We start from the raw sequence: 25,609 nt of genomic DNA, 5'->3' as shown, positions 1-25,609 counted from the left end.
GTGGGATCGGTCTGTGCGATGGGTCTGGACAGAGTGGGATCGGTCTGTGCGATGGCCTGGGCAGAGTGGGATCGGTCTGTGCGATGGGGCTGGACAGTGGGATCGGTCTGTGCAATGGGCCTGGGGAGTGGGATCGGTCTGTGCGATGGGGCTGGGCAGTGGGAATGGTCTGTGCGATGGGGCTGGGCAGTCACAGTGGGATCGGTCTGTGCGATAGGCCTGGGCAGTCAGAGTGGGATCGGTCTGTGCGATGGGGCTGGGCAGTGGGATTGGTCTGTGCGATGGGCCTGGAGAGAGTGGGATCGGTCTGTGCGCTGGGGCTGGACAGTGGGATCGGTCTGTGCGATGGGCCTGGACAGTCGGATCGGTCTGTGCGATGGGTCTGGGCAGTGGGATCGGTCTGTGCGATGGGTCTGGACAGTGGGATCGGTCTGTGCGATGGGCCAGGACAGTGGGATCGGTCTGTGCGATGGCGCTGGGCAGTCAGAGTGGGATCGGTCTGTGCGATGGGTCTGGGCAGTGGGATCGGTCAGTGCGATGGGTCTGGACAGTCGGATCGGTCTGTGCGCTGGGCCTGGACAGTGGGATCGGTCAGTGCGATGGGTCTGGACAGTGGGATCGGTCTGTGCGATGGGTCTGGGCAGTGGGATCGGTCTGTGCGATGGGCCTGGACAGTGGGATCGGTCTGTGCGATGGGTCTGGGCAGTGGGATCGGTCTGTGCGATGGGTCTGGGCAGTGGGATCGGTCTGTGCGATGGGCCTGGACAGTGGGATCGGTCTGTGCGATTGGTCTGGACAGTGGGATCGGTCTGTGCGATGGGGCTGGGAAGTGGGATCGGTCTGTGCGATGGGTCTGGACAGTGGGATCGGTCTGTGCGATGGGTCTGGACAGTGGGATCGGTCTGTGCGATGGGGCTGGACAGTGGGATCGGTCTGTGCGATGGGGCTGGACAGTGGGATCGGTCTGTGCGATGGGTCTGGGCAGTGGGATCTGTCTGTACGATGGGTCTGGGCAGTGGGATCGGTCTGTGCGATGGGCCTGGACAGTGGGATCGGTCTGTGCGATGGTGCTGGACAGTGGGATCGGTCTGTGCAATGGGCCTGGGCAGAGGGATCGGTCTGTGCGATGGTGCTGGACAGTGGGATCGGTCTGTGCGATGGGTCTGGGCAGAGGGATCGGTCTGTGCGATGGGGCTGGACAGTGGGATCAGTCTGTACGATGTGTGTGGACAGTGGGATCGGTCTGTGCAATGGGCCTGGGCAGAGGGATCGGTCTGTGCAATGTGTCTGGACAGTCGGATCGGTCTGTGCGATGGGGCTGGACAGTGGGATCGGTCTGTGCGATGGGGCTGGGCAGTGGGATCGGTCTGTGCGATGGTGCTGGACCGTGGGATCGGTCTGTGCGATGGGGCTGGGCAGTGGGATTGGTCTGTGCGATGGGCCTGGACAGTGGGATCGGTCTGTGCGATGGGTCTGGACAGTGGGATTGGTCTGTGCAATGGGCCTGGGCAGTGGGATCGGTCTGTGTGATGGGTCTGGGCAGTGGGATCGGTCTGTGCAATGGGCCTGGGCAGTGGGATCGGTCTGTGTGATGGGTCTGGGCAGTGGGATCGGTCTGTGCGATGGGCCTGGGCAGTCGGGATCGGTCTGTGCGATGGGTCTGGACAGTGGGATTGGTCTGTGCGATGGGTCTGGGCAGTGGGATCGGTCTGTGCGATGGGTCTGGACAGTGGGATCGGTCTGTGCGATGGGCCAGGACAGTGGGATCGGTCTGTGCGATGGCGCTGGGCAGTCAGAGTGGGATCGGTCTGTGCGATGGGTCTGGGCAGTGGGATCGGTCAGTGCGATGGGTCTGGACAGTCGGATCGGTCTGTGCGCTGGGCCTGGACAGTCGGATCGGTCAGTGCGATGGGTCTGGACAGTCGGATCGGTCTGTGCGATGGGTCTGGGCAGTGGGATCGGTCTGTGCGATGGGCCTGGACAGTCGGATCGGTCTGTGCGATGGGTCTGGGCAGTGGGATCGGTCTGTGCGATGGGTCTGGGCAGTGGGATCGGTCTGTGCGATGGGCCTGGACAGTCGGATCGGTCTGTGCGATGTGTGTGGACAGTGGGATCGGTCTGTGCGATGGGGCTGGACAGTGGGATCGGTCTGTGCGATGGGTCTGGACAGTGGGATCGGTCTGTGCGATGGGGCTGGACAGTGGGATCGGTCTGTGCGATGGGGCTGGACAGTCGGATCGGTCTGTGCGATGGGGCTGAACAGTGGGAACGGTCTGTGCGATGGGTCTGGGCTGTGGGATCTGTCTGTACGATGGGTGTGGACAGTGGGATCGGTCTGTGCAATGGGCCTGGACAGTGGGATCGGTCTGTGCGATGGTGCTGGACAGTGGGATCGGTCTGTGCAATGGGCCTGGGCAGAGGGATCGGTCTGTGCGATGGTGCTGGACAGTGGGATCGGTCTGTGCGATGGGTCTGGGCAGAGGGATCGGTCTGTGCGATGGGGCTGGACAGTGGGATCAGTCTGTACGATGTGTGTGGACAGTGGGATCGGTCTGTGCAATGGGCCTGGGCAGAGGGATCGGTCTGTGCGATGGGGCTGGACAGTGGGATCGGTCTGTGCGATGGGGCTGGGCAGTGGGATCGGTCTGTGCGATGGTGCTGGACCGTGGGATCGGTCTGTGCGATGGGGCTGGGCAGTGGGATTGGTCTGTGCGATGGGCCTGGACAGTGGGATCGGTCTGTGCGATGGAGCTGGGCAGTGGGATCGGTCTGTGCGATGGGCCTGGGCAGTCGGATCGGTCTGTGCGATGGGTCTGGACAGTGGGATTGGTCTGTGCAATGGGCCTGGGCAGTGGGATCGGTCTGTGTGATGGGTCTGGGCAGTGGGATCGGTCTGTGCAATGGGCCTGGGCAGTGGGATCGGTCTGTGCGATAGGCCTGGGCAGTCAGAGTGGGATCGGTCTGTGTGATGGGTCTGGGCAGTGGGATCGGTCTGTGCGATAGGCCTGGGCAGTCAGAGTGGGATCGGTCTGTGTGATGGGTCTGGGCAGTGGGATCGGTTTGTGCGATAGGCCTGGGCAGTCAGAGTGGGATCGGTCTGTGTGATGGGTCTGGGCAGTGGGATCGGTCTGTGCAATGGGCCTGGGCAGAGGGATTGGTCTGTGCGATGGGTCTGGGCAGTGGGATCGGTCTGTGCGATGGGTCTGACTCGCAGTGAGTCCTAGTGGGAGTCAATCCCTGACAGGCAAAATCAGGAATTTATGGGGCTGGGGGATCCACGGGCGCTGAGGGGGCGCTGCCAACAACAAGGTACATGGATATTAGGGGTGGGCAGAGGCAGTTTGAAGCCGAGGGGCCCGTTTCAAGATCTGGAACAATTACAGGGAAACTAGAAGGAGGTCAGGGGCTGCGAGGGGAAGAAAAGAATGGCAGTAAAAAGCCCAGGGACAGGAGGAGATGATAATTTTCTCTCCTGTTCTGAGACATTTCTCGAAGCAGGAGGTGGCAGCATCAGCTTGATACAGCTGCTGGTCGCAATGTGGGCAAGTTACTGAATTAATGTGCAGTGTGTGGGTCACACATTGTGTTAAAGACCATTTCTGAACACTAACCTGGAGAAATCGGTCTCCATAGAGATAGCTCTGACACCTCATGATTAGGAGAACATAGTTTTTCGATATGCGGTCGAACAGTTGACACTGCACAGCGTAACTAGCCTGGAAGAAAAATCACATTTATGAAGATCAGTTCAATAAACCCCGAGAGACCGGGAGTGACCGAGCGCGCGACCGATGCTCTGTCCCAGTGAGTGGCTAGCTGTAACTAACTCTGCTTACATTCTGGAGACGGGCTGGGGAAGCAGGTTGCACCTTTTGCCGTCGGTTTTGTCCCTGGTCAGCCCAGGGTTGGTATCAGTCTGCGGGCTGTACTGGGCAGTGTTAACAGGGCATTGCAAAGCGGAAAAGAAGGCAATTTATTTATCATCCTCTTTAACCCACTCTACATTCTGATCGCCTGGCCCTAATGTCTCTCCCTCCTCCATGTTGCTGACCCACTCTGGCTCCAGGATCCACCCCAGTTTCGCCCCATGCCTGGTAAAATCTGCTTACAGAACGTGAAAGACGAAGAATTAAATTCATGCAGCCAACCCCTGCTGCTGTTAATTCCCAATTCTCCTGGCTTTTCAACACATGCAATGTGGCAAACTCATTGCCGTAAAAACCATGTGCAGCAGCCGTGCAGCCAACAGCCAGGTCACCTGCTGCAGTTACTGCATTTAAAAGCGCAGGGGGCCCCGAGATGGTGAATTCAAATGGCAATTTATTTTAAGCCAAAAGGAAAGGTTGCAATGTGGCATACAGCACAAAGGTCCCAAACCAGGACTACCGATCATGCTGGTCCCAATTCAGGCCGGCTTTTACAAGGCGATTTCTTCGAGCCCCAACTGACGGTCCTCCGCCCATTAGTGGGGGTGCTTGTATTCCAGGGGTCCCATGGGAAGATCAATCGGGCCATACCCCTGGTTATGGTTAACCCCGTGAGGGTTATTACACTGCAGAATAACAATGCACTCAGGTTCCCTGATCCTCATACTGTGATAGTGTTCTCCATAGGGATGTCACTACTGATGAAGTTATCAGTGCACACCATCTTGAAGGCAAGTTCTCCGTACAGCTGACTCCATGGACGTGTCTGGAAGCAGCAACATCGTCCAGCAGGTCACCGTCCTTACCGTCATGCTGCATGGCGCAGAATCCTGTAAGCGCCACATCTAATCTTTGAACGCTCCCACCAAAGACACCCGAGGTCCACCATGAGAATTCAGTGGCATGAACAACGAGGAGTATCGTGCTGGGCTCAACTGCAAATTCAACTGAGACGGGCAGGCCATGTCTCCTGCATGGGCGACTACAGACTCCCCAAGCATGGGGACCTGTCTCAGGGCAAACAACACCAAGGTGGGCAGTGCAAACTAGACAAGGACACCCTAAATAAAGAGAATTACAATCCCCTGGGTTGCAAACCACCTCTGTTGGGGAAAATGCTGCTGTCGAAACAGCCCATGTGGAGACAGGCAGCGGAATTTTGGTTCAGCAAGTTTCCAGGGCCATCCAGGCCGAACGTTCGACATCTGACCTGTCCAGAGGAAGGTTATGGACGTCACAGATGCAGGCCTTCCCCAATCACCAGGATCGCCACTTCTGTGGCCAGTTCTGTGGGAAGTCATGCTGATCCCACATTGGATTCCCTGAGCAGTGAGAGGACCCAGGGGAGACGAGGAGATCATTTGCAGCTTGGACACACTTGAGCAATGAGGAGTCTGCTGTGGCTGAAAATAGTGGGAGTACAAATCTCACTATGGCGTCTTTTGGGAACTCGAGTTCAGCTTTAAAAGTAAATAGCGTTGCAGAAGCAGGTCCAAGGAGTCATCGGACTGAGCCTTGCTCCTATTTTTATGCTCTTATATTCTTATGTTCTTAACCTCAGACAGCAATTAGTGCCCTAATAGGTGCAATATTCCCACCGGGGGTCAAGTGTTGGCCTGTTGTCCGCAGGCCGGCTGTGTCATTCTTTGCACACACTTTCCCAGCCATTAGGGAGGCCCATGCCCACAGATATAAGTTACAATTGAAACAGGGAAACAATTTGCAGTTCACGGGCTGACAAGCACGATCATCAATCCTCCGAAATGCAAACCTCACCTGGTACAGGTGCAGAAAAAGCCACCAGAAGGTGTCCAGCAGGAGGTCCTGCAGCAGGGTTGAGACGAGCAACTCCTGCAGCACAGCCAGGTAACCGGTCTAAGGAGGGAGAAGAGGAGCCCGTGTTAGCCTATGCGAGTTCAGTGCGGTGGGGAGAGCAGAACCTGTGAGGGAATGTGGGGCCAGGGCTGTTAAAAGCAATGGGGAAGGGGGCAGTGTTAGTGGGAAGCAGGAGCCATGACTTTCTGGTGGAAACCGGGCAGTGAAGAGGGTAGCTAAAATAATGGGAGACATTTACTCTCTGGTCCCACTTCCATCCTCAACATTAACCCGCTCTTTTGAGCGAAGGAACAGGGCAGTGACAGAGAGGAAGTTGCATTAAGTATTCAGGTCATGCTTGTAATGATATGTATATAGTCAGGTTAGTGAAGGGTTAATAATTACATCTCTGTGTAAATCAAACACTAGAGGGCGTTACTACTTCTCTGTATTTAAGACAACCTCTCAGGGAATTCTGGGAGAAGCCTGGTGAAAAGCACAAGGAGAAGCTTAGAGCAGAGTGAGTGTTAATTAGAGATAGCACCGAGGTTAGATCATAGAGTAGTTAGTGACTAGATAGAATATTGAATACTGTAAGACCGATTCAATATCATTCATTATCATCTGCAGCTCAGTAGAGTGTTCGAACTTCATTTAATTAGTAGTGTAATAGTAAATTAGTTTTGTTTCAATCTTTTGATTGGTATATTCTTTGTCAACACGGTAGCATTGTGGATAACATAATTGCTTCACAGCTCCAGGGTCCCAGGTTCAATTCCTACTTGGGTGACTGTCTGTGCGGAGTCTGCACATCCTCCCCATGTCTGTGTGGGTTTCCTCCGGTTTCCTCCCACAGTCCAAAGATGAGCAGGTTAGGTGGATTGGCCATGATAAATTGCCCTTAGTGTCCAAAATTGACCTTAGTGTTGGGTGGGGTTACTGGGTTATGGGATAGGGTGGAGGTGTTGACCTTGGGTAGGGTGCTCTTTCCAAGAGCCGGTGCAGACTTGATGGGCCGAATGGCCTCCTTCTACACTGTAAATTCTATGATGAAAAAAAACTACATCAGGTTATTCTGGTAGAAAAGACAAAGAATCCAACATATTATCAATTGTGGTAATATAACAATGCCCACTGATGTAATCAGAATCCAATGTGCGTCTTTCAACAAAAGGACTGAACAGAGGGAGAAAACAATAAAAACCAGGAAATAAAATTAGAAAACCAAAATTAAAGGCGGAGGTAGGAATGCAGTTTAGTGATGTGTGGATGGTTACCAGAAAATAAAGATGAGGGACAGAACGGGTGATTGTCTTTTTGCAACAAGGAATTATAAAAGCGTAGGGAAATTTGACAATAGAACAAATTTAAAAGTTTTGTATTGAAAAGTATGAAGCATTTGGAATAAAATTAATGAGTTGATGGTATAAGTAGAGACAAAAGGGTATGATTTGGTGGTGATTACTGAGACATGGTTACAAGGAGACCAGGTCTGGGAAATGAATATCCAAGGGTACTCAGGATCTCACCCCCTAACCCAAAGATGTGCAGACTAGGTGGAGTGGTTACGCCTAAATTGCCCCTTAATTGGAAAAAAAAAAGAATTGGGTACTCTAAAAAAAAAAATTTAATCCAAGGGTACTCAGTATTTCAGAAAGATGGACTGAAAGGAAAAGGAGGTGGTGTAGTTTTACTGGTGAAGAACCAGATCAATGGTGTAATGAGAAATGATATAAGCACTGTAGATCAAGATGTGGAATCAGTCTGGGTAGAAACAAGAAATAGCAAAGGGAAGAAGTCCCTGGGAATCTATAGGTCCCCAACAGTAATCTGTAGTGTGGCACAGTAAAAACCAGGAAAAACTAGGGGCTTGTAAGAAAGGTACGGCAATAATCATGGGTGATTTTAATATGCACATAGACTGGATTAATAAAACTGGCAAGGAAAGCCTCAAGGAAGAGGTTGTTGGATGTATTAGAGATTGTTTCTTGGAACAGTATGTTGTGGAACCAACCAAGGAGCAGACTACTCTGGATTTGGTATTGTGTAATGAGGGGGGATTCATTGATGACCCCAAAGTTAAGGAATGCTCGAGGGAACAGTGACCATAGTTTGGTAGAAATCAAGATGCAGTTTGGGGGTGAGAACGTGGAGTCCCGCACTTGTGTTCTGGAATTAAATAAAGGAAATTACAGAGGATTGAGGTCAGATTTTGCCCGTATAGACTGGCAGGAAGGCTAAAGGGTAGGATAGCTGATGAGCAGTGGCAGTTGTTTAAGGAGATACTCAATTCCTCACAACTGGGCAGCACGGTAGCATTGTGGATAGCGCAATTGCTTCACAGCTCCAGGGTCCCAGGTTCGATTCCGGCTTGGGTCACTGTCTGTGCGGAGCCAGCACATCCTCCCTGTGTGTGCGTGGGTTTCCTCCGGGTGCTCCGGTTTCCTCCCACAGTCCAAAATGTGCAGGTTAGGTTAATTGGCCGTGATAAATTGCCCTTAGTGTTGGGTGGGGGTATTGGGTTATGGGGATAGGGTGGAGGTGTTAAACTTGGGTAGGGTGCTCTTTCCAAGAGCCGGTGAAGACTCGATGGGCCGAATGGCCTCCTTCTGCACTGTAAATTCTATGACTATGATAACTAAAATATATTTGTGAGAGGAAGAAAGACGGTAAGAGGGGTAAAATACATCCATGGCTAAACAAGGAGGTCAAGGACAAATAAAAAGACAAAAATTAAGTTATATCATATTGCCAGTGGCAGGTTGGAAGATTGGGAAACTTTTAAACAAACAAAAGGTTACTAAAAAAGTAATTAACAGAGCTAAGATAAATTATGAAAGAAAGCGAGCGCAAAATATCAAAAAAGATAGCAAAAGCTTCTATAAGTACATAAAAGGGGAGAGAATCGCGAAAGTGAATGTTGGTCCCTTGGAAGATCAAACTGGTGAGTTAATAGTGGGGAACACAGAAATGGCGGAGATGCTAAAACAATATTTTGCCTCATTCATCATGGTGGAGGACATTAGTACCATCCCTAAAGGAATGGGTAATTCAGAGGTAATAGAAGGGTGGAACTTAGAGAATTTGGGGCAGCATGGTGGCACAATGGTTAGCACTGCTGCCTCACAGCACCGGGGACCCGGGTTCGATTCTGTCCTTGGTGACTGTCTGTGTGGAGTTTGCACGTTCTCCCCGTGTGTGCGTGGGTTTCCTCCGGGTGCTCCAGTTTCCTCCCACAGTCCAAAGATGTGCAGGTTAGGTGGGTTAACATGCTAAACCGCCCAGAGGTAGTGTTATGGAGATAGGGCGGGGAGGTGGCCTAGGCAGGATGCTCTTTTAGAGGGTCGGTGCAGAATCGATGGGCCGAATGGCCTCCTTCTGCACTGATGGGATTCTATGAATCTATAAATCAGCATTATTAGGGAAACACTACTCAGCAAACTATTGGGATTGAAAGAAGTCAAGTCTCCAGGACCTGATGGCCTACGTCCTAGTGTGCTAAAGGAAGTGGCGGGGCAATAATAGATCCATTGGTTATAATATTCCAAAATTCCCTGGACATGAGTAAGGTTCCAGTGGATTGGAAAAATGCTAAGGTAACGCCCTTATTCAAAAAGGGAGGGAGGCAGAATGTGGGAAATTACAGGCCAGTTAGTTTAACATCTGTTATTGGGAAATAGTTAGAATCAATTATTAAGGAAATAATATCAGAACATTTGGAAAGTCAAAATGTAATCCATCAGAATCTGCATGGTTTTATGAAGGACAAATCATGTTTCACTAACTTGCTAGAGTTCTTCAAAGATGTAATAAGCCACGTGGATAATGGGGATCCCGTAGATGTAGTATATCTAGACTTCCGGAAGGTGTTTGATAAGGTGACGGACAGAAGATTAGATCATATGGGGTTAGGCGTAATTCATTAGCTTGGATAGAAGACCGGCTGATAGTCAGACGACAGAGATTCGGGATAAATAGGTCTTTTTTCTGGATGGCAAGATGTAACTAGTGGGGCGCCACAGGGTTCGGTCCTTGGGCCCCAACTATTTATAATCTATATTAACGATGTGGATACAAGGATAAAGCCAAATTTGCAGATGACACTAAATTAGGTGTGACAGTAACTTGCAATGAGGAAATAAGAACCTTACAAATGGATATAGATATATGACTATATATGGGCGGCATGGTAGCACAGTGGTTAGGACAGTTGCTTCATAGCTCCAGGGTCCCAGGTTCGATTCCCCGCTGGGTCACTGTCTGTGTGGAGTCTGCACGTTCTCCCCGTGTCTGCGTGGGTTTCCTCCGGGTGCTCCCGTTTCCTCCCACAGTCCAAAGGTGTGCAGGTGTGCTAAATTGCCCCTTAGTGTCCAAAGATGTGCAGGTTGGGTTATGGGGTTAGGGGGATAGGGCGCTGGAGTGGGCTTGGGTGGTGTCCTCTTTCAGAGGCTCGGTGCAGACCCGATGGGCTGAAAGGGATTCTGTGAAAATATTGACAACGTTTTCAACTTCAAATCAATTCAAGGCTGCAGCGAGACCAAATTAATGAGCCTCCAAAAGATTTTGAACTCCCCTCTGCCAGTGAAAAATCGGCTGCCAATTTGTTATGAGATGAGCAATGATCGTATTGACCGGTGGAGCAGGCTCGAGAGACTAAATTGCCGACTCCTGCTCCTAGTTCTGATGTTCTAAGAAAGAACTATTCTGTCTAATTCCACCTTCCAGCTCTTGGTCTGTAGCCCTGTTGGTAACAGCACCTCGAGCACAAATCTGGTGTCCTTGATTAATAAGGGGATCAGGGGTTACAGGGAGAATGGGGATGAGGAACGTATCAGCCATGATCGAACGGCTGGTGTGTGTGCTTTGGGTGGGGGTGGGGGGGGGGGGGGGGTGGGGGGGTTAGGGTTAGGCTCACTCCCTAACCCTGCTGCCGTCTACCAGATCCCCAGTCTTGAAAATCCTAACTTTTCAATCTCCCGTTGTCTGGTCAACACACTGTTTGGTTCATGGCCACACCATTGACGTTTCCTGGGATGTTCTGTGCTATACAGATCGAGGGGATTACTGACTGATGGGAGTCCTCTGACCTGTTTCAGCATCTTCCTGCGGGCCTGCAGTACTTTCGCCCAGACATGCTCCAGCACCGTGTCGTTGGGCAGTTTAGTGGGTTTCTTTTCTTTGAACCCTGGATACTGCTGAAGCTCCACCAACTTTGGCACCACATCCGAATGCTAGAGTTCGACGGAAAGCAACATTAAGAAAAAAGTGGGAGACACAATTACGGAGCAAAATTAAAGCAAGGGCTGAGCTGGACGTTGTGTTAAGTGGTGGCATTACCAGTCGTGAGGTGTCACCAGGGATGAGCGAAAGGGACCAAGTGTCCGAAAGTTGCAATGGCTCGCAGAGACCCAGCCCCACCAAACTCATCAGCACTTTTGTAATGAACTCCAATTGGCTTTATTGGTTGGCCAATTGGAGTATGAGCTCCCTCAATGATAGCTCATTGAGGGGGGCCCATATAAGCACCTGTGTAGGCTTTGTGAGCCAGTCTTAAGTTGACTGGACTGCTAGCAGCTGCTCCTGTAATATCGTTATTGTAAATAAATATTGGTGTGGTGACGGAACTCCTACCTCCCGTGGATTACTACAACTTTCATAACCAATCTCTAGAAAATGAACAAAACCCCATCAAAACTCTGATAAGCACAGACTCCAAGTGTGGGTGGGACAGTAGGAGGGAGCCGCACTGTGTGAAACCCGCATTTATAAGACTGAGCTGTTCTCTGTGATGAACAAGGACTTCAGACTGGTTTACGCCCAACATTGTCAAACGTAAGGAAACCAGGTGAAAAAATACAAACCTTGATCTTGGGGCGTTTGTCCAAATATATCTGAGGAAGTTTCGGTCTCAATTCTGGAAAATCGATAAATGCCAAGATTAAATGAGAATGACAACAGTTATTGCAGTAAGTGAGGGTCCGTCCGGATTGGGCCCCAGTGAGTGAGGGTCCGTCCGGATTGGGCCCCCAGTGAGTGAGGGTCCGTCCGGATTGGGCCCCCAGTGAGTGAGGGTCCTCCCCATTGGGCCCCCAGTGAGCGAGGGTCCCTCCCCATTGGGCCCCCAGTGAGGGAGGGTCCCTCCCCATTGGGTCCCCAGTGAGCGAGGGTCCCTCCCCATTGGGCCCCCAGTGAGTGAGGGTCCCTCCCCATTGGGCCCCCAGTGAGTGAGGGTCCCTCCGCATTGAGCCCCAGTGAGTGAGGGTCCCTCCCCATTGGGCCCCCAGTGAGTGAGGGTCCCTCCGCATTGGGCCCCCAGTGAGTGAGGGTCCCTCCCCATTAGGCCCCCAGTGAGTGAGGGTCCCTCCCCATTGGGCCCCCAGTGAGTGAGGGTCCATCCGGATTGGGCCCCAGTGAGCGAGGATCCCTCCCCATTGGGCCCCCAGTGAGTGAGGGTCCCTCTGCATTGGGTGCCCAGTGAGTGAGGGTCCCTCCGCATTGGGCCCCCAGTGAGTGAGGGTCCCTCCCCATTAGGCCCCCAGTGAGTGAGGGTCCCTCCATATTGGGCCCCAGTGAGTGAGGGTGCGCCCACATTGAACTCCAGCGAGTGAACAAGCCTCCGCATTGAACCCCAGCGAGTAATGGGAAGGCACTCTTTCTCAGGGTGGAGGGGTCAGTCACCAGGGGGCATAGGTTTAAGGTCCATGGGGCAAAGTTTAGAAGAGATGTGCGAGGCAGGTTTTTTTACACAGAGGGTGGTGAGTGCCTGGAACGCGTTGCCTGAGGAGGTTGTGGAAGCAGATACATTAACGGCGTTCAAAAGACATCTTGTCAAACACATGGATAGGGTGGGTATAGAGGGATATGGCACAAGGAAGTGCTGAGGGTTTTGGCCAAGGTTAGTATCATTTTTTTTAAAAAATTTAGATTACCCAATTATTTTTTCCAATTAAGGGGCAATTTAGCCTGGCCAATCCACCTACTCTGCACATTTTTGGGTTGTGGGGGCGAAACCCACGCAGACACGGGGAGAATGTGCAAACTCCACACGGACAGTGACCCAGAGCCGGGATCGAACCTGGGACCTCAGTGCCGTGAGGCAGCTGTGCTAACCACTAGGCCACCGTGCTGCCCTGCCAAGGTTAGTATCATGACCTGTACAGGCTTGGAGGGCTGAAGGGCCTGTTCCTGTGCTGTACTGTTCTTTGTTCTAGTGACAGAGTAGCGCTGTGTGTCTCCAGGCCTTTGAGGTTGGAGGACATTAAAAAAAAGGCTTTGGGATCCATGGCTTCAGAAATAGAGACAATGTATAATATGATGAAAGTTGTACAAAAATATTTATAAATCACTTGTTTGTTTTCAACAGAAGTATCGATGTGCCCCAGAAATTCGGTGACAACAGGCGGTACCGCTATCAATAACACCGTGACAACAGGCAGTACAGATATCAATAACACCATGACAACAGGCGGTACCGATATCAATAACACCGTGACAACAGGCGGTACCGATATCAATAACACCGTGACAACAGGCGGTACCGATATCAATAACACCGTGACAACAGGCGGTACCGATATCAATAACACCGTGACAACAGGCGGCACCGATATCAATAACACCGTGACAACAGGTGGTATCGATATCAATAACACCGTGACAACAGGCGGTACCGATATCAATAACACCGTGACAACAGGCGGTACCGATATCAATAACACCATGACAACAGGCGGTACCGATATCAATAACACCGTGACAACAGGCGGTACCGATATCAATAACACCGTGACAACAACGGTACCGATATCAATAACACCGTGACAACAGGCGGTATCGATATCAATAACACCGTGACAACAGACGGTACCGATATCAATAACACCATGATAACAGGCGGTACCGATATCAATAACACCGTGACAACAGGCGGCACCAATATCAATAACATCTTGACTACAGGCGGTACCGATGTCAATAACACCGTGACAACAACGGTACCGATATCAATAACACCGTGACAACAGGCGGTACCGATATCAATAACACCGTGACAACAGGCGGTACCGTTATCAATAACACCGTGATAACAGGCGGTACCGATATCAATAACACTGTGATAACAGGCGGTATCGATATCAATAACACCATGACAACAGGCGGTACCGATATCAATAACACCGTGACAACAGGCGGTACCGATATCAATAACACCGTGACAACAGGTGGTATCGATATCAATAACACCATGATAACATGATAACAGGCGGTACCGATATCAATAACACTGTGACAACAGGCGGTACCGATATCAATAACACCGTGACAACAGGCGGTACCGATATCAATAACACCGTGACAACAGGCGGTACCGATATCAATAACACCGTGACAACAGGCGGTACCGATATCAATAACACCGTGACAACAGGCGGTACCGATATCAATAACACCGTGACAACAGGCGGTACCGATATCAATAACACTGTGACAACAGGCGGTACCGCTATCAATAACACCGTGACAACAGGTGGTACCGATATCAATAACACTGTGACAACAGGCGGTACCGATATCAATAATACCGTGACAACAGGCGGTACTGATATCAATAACACCGTGACAACAGACGGTACCGATATCAATAACACTGTGACAACAGGCGGTACCGATATCAATAATACCGTGACAACAGGCGGTACCGATATCAATAACACCGTGGCAGCACGGTAGCATTGTGGATAGCACAATTGCTTCACAGCTCCAAGGTCCCAGGTTCGATTCCGGCTTGGGTCACTGTCTGTGCGGAGTCTGCACATCCTCCCTGTGTGTGCGTAGGTTTCCTCCGGGTGCTCCGGTTTCCTCCCACAGTCCAAAGATGTGCGGGTTAGGTGGATTGGCCATGATAAATTGCCCTTAGTGTTCAAAATTGCCCTTAGTGTTGGGTGGGGTTACTGAGTTATGGCGATAGGGTGGAGGTATTGACCTTGGGTAGGGGGTAGGGTGCTCTCTCCAAGAGCTGGTGCAGACTCGATGGGCCGAATGGCCTCCTTCTGCACTGTAAATTCTATGTAAAAACAGGCGATACCGATATCAATAACACCGTGACAACAGGCGGTACTGATATCAATAACACCGTGACAACAGGCGGTACCGATATCAATAACACTGTGACAACAGGCGGTACCGATATCAATAACACCGTGACAACAGGCGGTACTGATATCAATAACACCGTGACAACAGGCGGTACCGATAGCAATAACACCGTGACAACAGGCAGTATCGATATCAATAATACCGTGACAACAGGCGGTACCGATATCAATAACACCGTGACAACAGGCAGTACCGATATCAATAACACCGTGACAACAGGCGGTACAGACATCAATAACACCATGACAACAGGCGGTACCGATATCAATAACACCGTGACAACAGGCGGTACCGATAGCAATAACACCGTGACAACAGGCGGTACCGATATCAATAACACCGTGACAACAGGCGGTACCGATATCAATAACACCGTGACAACAGGCGGTACCGATATCAATAACACCGTGACAACAGGCGGTACCGATAGCAATAACACCGTGACAACAGGCGGTATCGATATCAATAATACCGTGACAACAGGCGGTACCGATATCAATAACACCATGACAACAGGCGGTACCGATATCAATAACACCGTGACAACAGGCGGTACAGACATCAATAACACCATGACAACAGGCGGTACTGATAGCAATAACACCGTGACAACAGGCGGTACCGATAGCAATAACACCATGACAACAGGTGGTACCGATAGCAATAACACCATGACAACAGGCGGTACCGATATCAATAACACCGTGACAACAGGCGGTACAGACATCAATAACACCGTGACAACAGGCGGTACCGATAGCAATAACACCGTGACAACAGGCGGTACCGATATCAATAACACTGTGACAACAGGCGGTACAGACATCAATAACACCGTGACAACAGGCGGTACCGATATCAATAACACCGTGACAACAGGTGGTACCGATATCAATAACACCGTGACAACAGGTGGTACCGATATCAATAACACCGTGACAACAGGCGGTACAGACATCAATAACACCGTGACAACAGGCGGTACCGATAGCAATAACACCGTGACAACAGGCGGTACCGATATCAATAACACTGTGACAACAGGCGGTACAGACATCAATAACACCGTGACAACAGGCGGTACCAATAGCAATAACACCGTGACAACAGGCGGTACCAATAGCAATAACACCGTGACAACAGGCGGTACCGATATCAATAACACCGTGACAACAGGCGGTACAGACATCAATAACACCGTGACAACAGGCGGTACCAATATCAATAACACCGTGACAACAGGCGGTACCGATAGCAATAACACCGTGACAACAGGCGGTACCGATATCAATAACACTGTGACAACAGGCGGTACAGACATCAATAACACCGTGACAACAGGCGGTACCGATATCAATAACACCGTGACAACAGGCGGTACCGATATCAATAACACCGTGACAACAGGCGGTACCGATATCAATAACACTGTGACAACAGGCGGTACAGATATCAATAACACCATGACAACAGGCAGTACCAGTAACGATGGACACAGTAATGGATGGTGACATTTGCCTTTAATAGCTACCAATTGACTGGATCCCTCTGACAATCGCTGATTTTAACTTAATCCAAGAAATAATTGAATACTTCCTGCCTATACGTACTCTCTGGCTGTATGGCGGATGGCTGCACACTGTCTTTGTATCGTGTCTCGATTAACTGTGGAGAATTAAAGGAGATATCATTATAAACAGTGATTGTAGAGAAACAGAACTAGGATGTGGGTCATTCTCCTTTCTTTATTTTAAAAACATTTTTATTCTCCACCTTTTTTTCACATTTTCTCCCGAATTTACACCCACCAACAATAAACAATAATCAGCAACAGTTATGTCAATCCCCATAATAATAACAATGATCCCATCCTCCCACCAACTCCCAAACATCAGCCCGCATGTTTACATAAACAAATGACAAAAAGGAATCAGGGATTACCCATAGTCATCCTTAATATACACAGCCCCCCTCCCGCCCCCCCACCCCCACCAACCCCGCCCCCCCACCCCCTCAACTAATGTTCGATGTTATCCAGTTCTTGAAAGTGTATAATAAATAATGCCCATGACTTGTAGAACCCCTCCGAGCTTCCCCTGAGTTCAAACTTAACCTTCTCAAGGGTCAAGAATTCCAACAGGTCCCCCCGCCACGCCAGGGCACAGGGTGGAGAGGCCGCTCTCCATCCCATCCCTATCTGCCTCTGCCTCCGCTTCCAACCCTGGCTGGTCCGACACCCCGAATATGGCCTCCCGGGGACCCGGGTCCAGTTTCACATGCACCACCTTGGAAATGACCCTAAAAACCTCCTTCCAGTTCTCCTCTAGCTTTGGATAGGCCTAAAACATATGAACATGATTAGTGCCCCCCCCCCCCCCCCCCCCCGCAATGCTCACACACACCTTCTATCCCTTCAAAGAATGGGCTCATCCTCGCCCTCGTGAGGTGCGTTCGAAATACCACCTTCAGTTGTATCAGCCCCAACCTCGCAGGTCATTCTGCTTTCTGATGGGGGGGGTTGAGGGTTCATACTCTCGCCCAGTACTACATCTGACTGTGGGCCAAATGCTCAATTACACTGTTTCTCATGTGGTCATAGAATCCCTAAAGTGCAGAATGTCATTCAGCCCATCGAGTCTGCACCGACCCTCTAAAGAGCACCCTACCTGGGCCCATCCCCTGCCCTATTCCTGGAACCCCACTAAACTGCGGATAACAAGGGACAATTTTATCATGACCATGGATAACATCGAACATTAGGATGACTACGGACAACCTACACGTCTCTGGACTGTGGAAGGAAACTGGAGCACCCGGAGGAAACCCACACAGACCAGGGGAAAACATGCAAACTCCACACAGCCAGTCACCCAAGACCGGAATTGAACCCAGGTCCCTGTCGCTGTGAGGCCACAGTGCTAACCACTGTGTCGCCATGGTATTTAGTCACTCTGTTTTTGACCGGGGTCATGGTCTCAGTCACTCTGTTTTTGACCGGGGTCATGGCCTCAGTCACTCTGTGTCTGACCAGGGACATGGTTTCAGTCACTCTGTGTCGGACCAGGTCATGCGTTCGGTCACTCTGTGTCGGACCGGGGTCATGGCCTCAGTCACTCTGTGTCTGACCAGGGACATGGTTTCAGTCACTCTGTGTCGGACCTGGGTCATGCGTTCGGTCACTCTGTGTCTGACCGGCATCACGCATTCGGCCACTCTGTGTCTGACCGGGGTCATGCGTTCGGTCACTCTGTGTCGGACCGGGGTCATGCGTTCGGTCACTCTGTGTCGGACCGGGGTCATGAATTCGGTCACTCTGTTACGGACCGGGGTCATGGTCTCAGTCACTCTGTGTCTGACCGGGGTCATGGTCTCAGTCACTCTGTTACGGATCGGGGTCATGGTCTCAGTCACTCTGTGTCTGACCGGGGTCATGGTCTCAGTCACTCTGTTACGGACCGGGGTCATGGTCTCAGTCACTCTGTGTCTGACCGGGGTCATGGTCTCAGTCACTCTGTGTCTGACCGGGGTCATGGTCTCAGTCACTCTGTGTCTGACCGGGGTCATGGTTTCAGTCACTCTGTGTCTGACCGGGGTCATGGTTTCAGTCACTCTGTGTCTGACCGGGGTCATGGTCTCAGTCACTCTGTGTCTGACCGGGGTCATGGTCTCAGTCACTCTGTGTCTGACCGGGGTTATGGTCTCAGTCACTCTGTTACGGACCGGGGTCATGGTCTCAGTCACTCTGTGTCTGACCGGGGTCATGGTCTCAGTCACTCTGTGTCTGACCGGGGTCATGGTCTCAGTCACTCTGTGTCTGACCGGGGTCATGGTTTCAGTCACTCTGTGTCTGACCGGGGTCATGGTCTCAGTCACTCTGTATCGGGCCGGGGTTATGGTCTCAGTCACTCTGTGTCTGACCGGGGTCATGCGTTCGGTCACTCTGTGTCTGACCGGGGTCATGCATTCGGCCACTCCGTTTTGACCGGGGTCATGGTCTCAGTCACTCTGTGTCTGACCAGGGACATGGTTTCAGTCACTCTGTGTCGGACCGGGGTCATGGTCTCAGTCACTCTGTATCGGGCCGGGGTCATGCGTTTGGCCACTCTGTGTCTGACCGGGGTCATGGTCTCAGTCACTCTGTGTCGGACCGGGGTCATGGTCTCAGTCACTCTGTATCGGGCCGGGGTCATGCGTTCGGTCACTCTGTTTCTGACCGGGGTCATGGTCTCAGTCACTCTGTATCGGACCGGGGTCATGCGTTCGATCAGTCTGTTTTCTCCCGTTGAAAGCAGGAGCAACAGCCTCTTACACCAAATCAAGACGATCTGACTCACCAAAGCAGGGGGGTGAGCCTGCAGTATCCCGCTTAAATGCTGAATCCTCTTGTTCACCAGGTTTATTGAACCAATCACAAATGCTGAACATAATTAGTTAAGTCAAAAAAGAAATTGGCAACAAAAATAGAAAATGCCGGACAATCTCAGCAGGTCCGACAGCATCTGTGGAGAGACAAGGGAGCTGACGTTTCGAGTAGGGGGACTCTTTGTCAAAGAAATTGGCAAGATTTTCCTTGATGTGGCCAAACTGTCTCAGCATGTTCCTTCAACCCTCCACCTCGTCTCCCCCCCCCATCCTACCTTGCACATTCCTCAAATCCCAGTCCTCTCTTCATCCATCATTGCTTCATATTACAGACTGCCACATCTGGTGCAAATCCAAACTCTGCACATGTCACCCCATCCCTGGAGAAGTGCCCGCATGGTTCAGAGCAGTGATGGGTAACCCAGGCTGGTGAGTTGGCCGCCTTCATCTCAGTGGGTCTCAATATTGAAATTGAACTTAGAACATAGAACATAGAACACTACAGCGCAGTACGGGCCCTTCGGCCCACGATGTTGCGCCGACCTGTGAAACCATCTGAAGCCTATCTGACCTACACTATTCCATTTTCAACCATATGTCTATCCAGTGACCACTTAAATGCCCTTAAAGTTGGCGAGTCTACTACTGTACTGTTTTTAGGCAGGGCGTTCCACACCCCTACTACTCTCTGAGTAAAGAAACTGCCTCTGACATCTGTCCTATATCTATCACCTCTCAATTTAAAGCTATGTCCCCTCGTGTTGGTCATCACCATCCGAGGAAAAAGACTCTCACTGTCCACCCTATCTAACCCTCTGACTATGTTATATGTCTCTATTAAGTCACCTCTCAGCCTTCTCCTCTAACGAAAACAACCTCAATTCCCTGAGCCTTTCCTCGTAAGACCTTCCCTCCATACCAGGCAACATCCTAGTAAATCTCCTCTGAACCCTTTCCAAAGCTTCCACATCCTTCCTATAATGTGGTGACCAGAACTGCACGCAGTACTCCAGGAGCGGCCGCACCAGAGTTATGTACAGCTGCAGCATGACCTTGTGGCTCCGAAACTCAATCCCCCTACTGATAAAGGCTAGCACACCATATGCCTTCTTAACAGCCCTATTAACTTGGGTGGCAACTTTCAGGGATTTATGTACCTGGATGCCGAGATCTCTCTGTTCATCTACACTACCAAGAATCTTGCCATTAACCCAGTACTCTGCATTCCTGTTACTCCTTCCAAAGTGAACCACCTCACACTTTTCCGCATTAAACTCCATCTGCCACCTCTCAGCCCAGCTCTGCAGCTTATCTATGTCCCTCTGTATCCTATAACACCCTTCAGCACTATCCACAACTCCACCGACCTTCGTGTCATCTGCAAATATACTAACCCATCCTTCTACACCCTCTTCCAGGTCATTTATAAAAATGACAAACAGCAGTGGCCCCAAAACAGATCTTTGCGGTACACCACTAGTAACTGAACTCCAGGATGAACATTTGCCATCAACCGCCACCCTCTGTCTTCTTTCAGCTAGCCAATTACTGATCCAAACCGCTAAATCACCTTCAATTCCATACTTCCTTATTTTCTGCAATAGCCTACCGTGGGGAACCTTATCAAACGCCTTACTGAAATCCATATATACCACATCAACCGCTTTACCCTCATCCACCTGTTTGGTCACCTTCTCAAAAAACTCAATAAGGTTTGTGAGGCATGACCTACCCTTCACAAAACCGTGTTGACTATCGCTAATCAACTTGTTCTTTTCAAGATGATTATAAACCCTATCTCTTATAACCTTTTCCAACATTTTACCCACAACCGAAGTAAGGCACTAACCATGACCCATGAATAAGATGAAATACATTTATTGCTCAATTTTTGATAATGACTTGCAGAAAATGCTTAATCATTCATATATTAATAGAACTGTCATCAACTTCAAATGGTAACAACAAAGAGTGTAATTGAATGGCCATGCTGTGCCCGAAAAGCAGCTCGCCACGGTGCAATGAGGCCGATAGAAGCCAGGAGACTCCGCTCCCTGGATCTACCCGGCTCGCAATGCCTCGCAGGATCTAATGCGATCCCGCCCAGACAGCTGGTCTCACTGTAATGTACAGATTCCCGAGCTACCTGAGGCGTGGAGATCTATCCCCTTTGCTCTGGAGATCTTAGGTGAGCGCCGTTCAGTGCTGGTCTCCAAAAAAAGGGACTAGACGGAATGGCACTCGTGGGGGTCTCCCAGGGATTGGAGGCTCCCAGCAGCATGTGCTTTGGGCAGGGTGGTACCCTGGCACTGCTGCTGCCACCCGGGGGGCCTGTCCTTGACAGCCTGGCAGTGCCATCTGGGTGCCAAGTTGAGGTGCCCAGGTGGCACTGCCAGTTGGCAGGGCACCGGAGGGTGTCAGGTCGGCACTGCCAAGGTGCCAAGCCTGCTTTTTGTGTGCGATGACAATCGGGCTGGCAGTGCCCTGCGTGGGTGTTGGGGGGTTGCGGGAGGGGCGTCTTGGAGGGGGTGAGGGGGGAAAATCTTTCGCTACAATGAAGACTCCTGACCAGCCGAGCTCCTCTGTCCACAATCTGGGCTCAGTGCGGCCTCGACCCCGCGTTCCCCGCTCAGGCCCTCTATTTAACCTGGGAGCCGTTTTATAACATTGTGTTTCTCGGTGCTGCGCCGGGAAACAGGCGGCTGAACGACCTCACTATAGGACATTGTTCCCGTTTCGGTAAATCCTGCCCAAAATAAATATTTACACTTTGGACGCAGAGGGAGCGGACGGCTCTCACAGTCAATGTTGTGGGCAATCAGCACGCTCTTCACTTTACTCGCACTCGCTTTACGTGCGAATCACTTCAGCCATACCGGTAGGAAAAAAAAACTACACGGATGGAAATCAGCGGAATGTGGTGATGCGCATGGGCAACGGTCAACAAAATGTCTCGTGGAGCCGTACTCAGAACCCAGATGGGCCACATGTGGCCCCCGGACCTCCTGCATTCACGCCCCTCTCCACAGACTGCCATACATGTAACCCAAGGGGACACTCACTGTGGTACTGGTGGAGTGCTGCATCATCCGAGGTTCGTTTTTTGCCTTTATTCATCACTGGTGTTTGTTCGCCATTCCTAATTATCCTGGAACATTTCAGAGGGCAGTTAAGGGTCAGTCACATTGCTACCGGTCTGGAGTCCCTTGCAGGCCAGGCCGAGAGCATTAGTGAACCAGATGCATCTTTTAAAACGACAATTGATGATAGTTATCATGGCCACTGTCGCTATCAATTCAAGGCTTTATAACGGAATTGAAATTGCATCAGCTGCCAGGGCGGGATTTGAACCCAGACCATTCGCCTGGGCTGCTGGGTTACTAGTCCAGTGACATTAGTATTACACCAACAACACAAAGCCTTGAGGTGTTACCCTTTGGAGCAGGTGTTAAGTCGAGGAATCATCGTCCCTCTGATAAATTATCCTATGGTACAATTCAAGAGGAGAATGGTGAGTTATCCCGAGTGGCCTTGCCAATATTTAACATGAAGCCAACAACAAATAAACTGAGGTTGGCTGGCCCCAATGGCTGTGGGGACTTGCTGCGCACAAATTGTAACAGAATCTATACTTCTAAAGTGTTTCATTAGCTATAAAGCATCTTGGATAGTCTGGAGGATATGAACAGAGCTATATAAATATGAACTTCTGTACAACTTCTGTTTATATTACTGGCTATATATTCAACCAACCCAAAAGCGCAACCCATCAAACACTCCCAGGACCGGTACAGCACGGGGTTAGATAGAGAGTAAAGCTCCCTCTACACTGTCCCCATCAAACACTCCCAGGACAGGTACAGCACGCGGTTAGATACAGAGTAAGCTCCCTCTACACTGTCCCCATCAAACACTCCCAGGACAGGTACAGCACGGGGTTAGATACAAAGTAAAGCTCCCTCTACACCGTCCCCATCAGACACTCCCAGGACAGGTACAGCACGGGGTTAGATACAGAGTAAAGCTCCCTCTACACCGTCCGTATCAAACACTCCCAGGGCTGGTATAGCACGGGGTTAAGGAATTTCACTCTTCCCTGCCATGCCTCAGAGAATCTTGGACTAAAGCATTTGTTTGTCACTGGAACCTCCAAAAGCATTGGGGTGTGTTTGGGTGAAGCGATGGTCCAGCAATTTCCCGTATGTTTGTCAGCTTGAATGAGGAAGCCATGAAACACCAACCAGGTGAAAGCCTGTTATCTACAGGCACGCACCTTCAGCCCTCACTGAAAGGAATTCCTCAAAACACAACTCCCAACCGCCTAATGCCGATCGCGAAGACACTCTCTCGCAATGTCTTCTGCTTTCTTCACATTGCAATGTGACAAGATCCCTACACTGCTGATGGATTTAGCAAGGAAAGGATGCGTGCGGGAGACTCCTTCAGGCGCTGTTTCATCCTCTGCCTCTGCCTGGCTGCCAGCTCCACTGGTAGATTCATATCTTCCTCATAGAGTTCCAATGGAGTGAGTGCTGTGTTAATCTCAACCATCTTCACACTGGTCACTCACACTGAGGGCAAATACAGAAGAAGTCAGACTCAACTTGGCCCCCACACCTCTTAATAATCTGGACTGTGTGTGAGTTGGTGATGCTGGGTGGGTGGATGGTGGGGAGCAGGGGCTTCCAGGTTATGTGGAGGAAATGAGGATCCGCAGCGTGAGGAAAGGAGAGGGGCAGGAGCATCTCTGAGCATCACTGGAGAGGAAGAAGGGTGGTCCAATGAGTGGGTAAGTGGACGGTTTGGTGCTTTTGGGGGGGGGGGGGGGGGGGGGCGGTGTCCAGAGCATGGAGGGAGGAAATCAGAGAATGGGAAGGGAGAAATGAAGGGGATCTGTTTGGCATGCCACCCACCCCTCTCTCCTCCCACTCCTGCCCCTTGCCTTCTCTCCCCCCTCCGATCCTCTCTCCATTTCCCTCTGTTGATACCACCCACCTCTCCCTCGCTAACACCCCCCCTAGTCTATCCCTCTCTCACTCATTCTCCCTATCCATCTCTCTATCCCTCAATCACTTTGACCCCCTCTCTCTATCCCTCACTCACTCTCTATCCTTCCTCTCATTCTCTCCATCCCTCTCTCCCTGAATCTCTCTATCTGACTCTCTATCCTAACTCACACGCTCTCATTCTCCCTCAATCCCGCACTCTCTCTCTGACTCTCTCATCATTCTCCATTCCTCACTCACTCTCTCACTCATTCTCTCCATTCCTCACACTCTCTCACTCCCTCTCTCTATCCCTCACCCTCTCTCCCCATTCCTCACACTCTCAATTCCTCACTCACTTTCTCTCTCAGTCATTCTCCCTGTTCCACACACTCTCTCTGTCTCACTCACTCTCCATTTCTCTCACACTCTCTATCCCTCCCTCACGCTCCATTCTTCTCTCTCCATTCCTCACTCACACACTGCCTCTCTCCACCACTCACTCTCCATTCCTCACTCGCTCTATCCCTCACACTCTCTCTCCCTCAATCACTCGCTCTCTATCCCTCCCTCAATCTCCATTCCTCACTCACACACCCTCTTTCTCACACTCACTATTTCTCTCACACTCTATCCCTCGCTCACTCTCTCTCTATCCCTTCCTCACGCTCTATTCCTCTCTCTCTCCATTTCTCACTCATTCACACACTCCCTCTCTCCACACTCTCTCTCTATCCCTCACTCACAATCTCTCTATCCCTCACTCACACTCCCTCTTATCTGTCACTTCCTCTCTCCATCCCTTACTCTTTCTCCATCCCTCACTCTCTCTCTCCATCCCTCTCTCTGCATCTCTCACTCTCTCTCCATCCCTCACTCTCTCTCTATCCCTCCCTCACTCTCTCTCTCTATCCCTCCCTCACTCTCTCCATCTCTATCCCTCCCTCACTCTCTCCATCCCTCACTCTCTCCATCCCTCACTCTCTCTCTCCATCCTTCACTCTCCATCCCTCACTCTCTCTCTCCATCCCTCACTCTCTCTCTCCATCCCTCACTCTCCATCCCTCTCTCTCCATTCCTCACTCTCTCTCTCTCCATCCCTCACACTCTCTCTCTATCCCTCACTCTCTCTCTCACACACTCTCTCTCACCATCCCTCATTGTCTCCATTTCTCACTCTCTATCCCTCTCTATCACTCACTCTCTCTCCATCCCTCACTCATTCTCTCTCTATCCATCCCCCCTCTCTCTCACTCCCCACCCCTCACTCTCTCTCTCCATCCCTCACTCTCTCTCTCCCCATCCCTCACACTCTCTATCCATCCCCCCACTCTCACTCACACACTCTCTCTCTCTCTGTTTTCT

At 50.8% G+C, this 25,609-nt stretch overlaps 1 protein-coding gene across 3 annotated transcripts in view; it reads right to left on the bottom strand.

Moving 5' to 3' along the window:
- LOC119956444 (protein FAM227A-like) overlaps nt 1-25,602 on the bottom strand; it is an 87,983-nt gene extending 62,381 nt beyond the window's left edge. The window contains exons 1-8 of one of the 3 annotated variants that reach the window (XM_038783689.1): nt 25,588-25,602; nt 23,687-23,830; nt 19,232-19,314; nt 16,508-16,562; nt 11,603-11,655; nt 10,829-10,972; nt 5,703-5,801; nt 3,612-3,716 (exon numbers count right to left, since the gene is read on the bottom strand). In XM_038783689.1, coding sequence (XP_038639617.1) covers nt 3,612-3,716; nt 5,703-5,801; nt 10,829-10,972; nt 11,603-11,655; nt 16,508-16,562; nt 19,232-19,314; nt 23,687-23,810 — 663 coding nt within the window. In that variant the 5' untranslated portion in view covers nt 23,811-23,830; nt 25,588-25,602. Of the gene's footprint in view, nt 1-3,611; nt 3,717-5,702; nt 5,802-10,828; nt 10,973-11,602; nt 11,656-16,507; nt 16,563-19,231; nt 19,315-22,321; nt 22,632-23,686; nt 24,058-25,587 lie in introns of those variants that run through there. The other 2 variants (XM_038783688.1, XM_038783691.1) reach the window with 2 other exon arrangements.
- Between the last annotated feature and the right edge of the window lie 7 nt (nt 25,603-25,609).

This window comes from Scyliorhinus canicula, chromosome 23 (genome assembly GCF_902713615.1).
Source record: "Scyliorhinus canicula chromosome 23, sScyCan1.1, whole genome shotgun sequence".
NCBI lineage: Eukaryota > Metazoa > Chordata > Chondrichthyes > Carcharhiniformes > Scyliorhinidae > Scyliorhinus > Scyliorhinus canicula.
The sequence above is the reverse complement of the archived record's forward strand: the minus strand, read 5'-3'. Positions and strand labels throughout refer to the sequence as shown.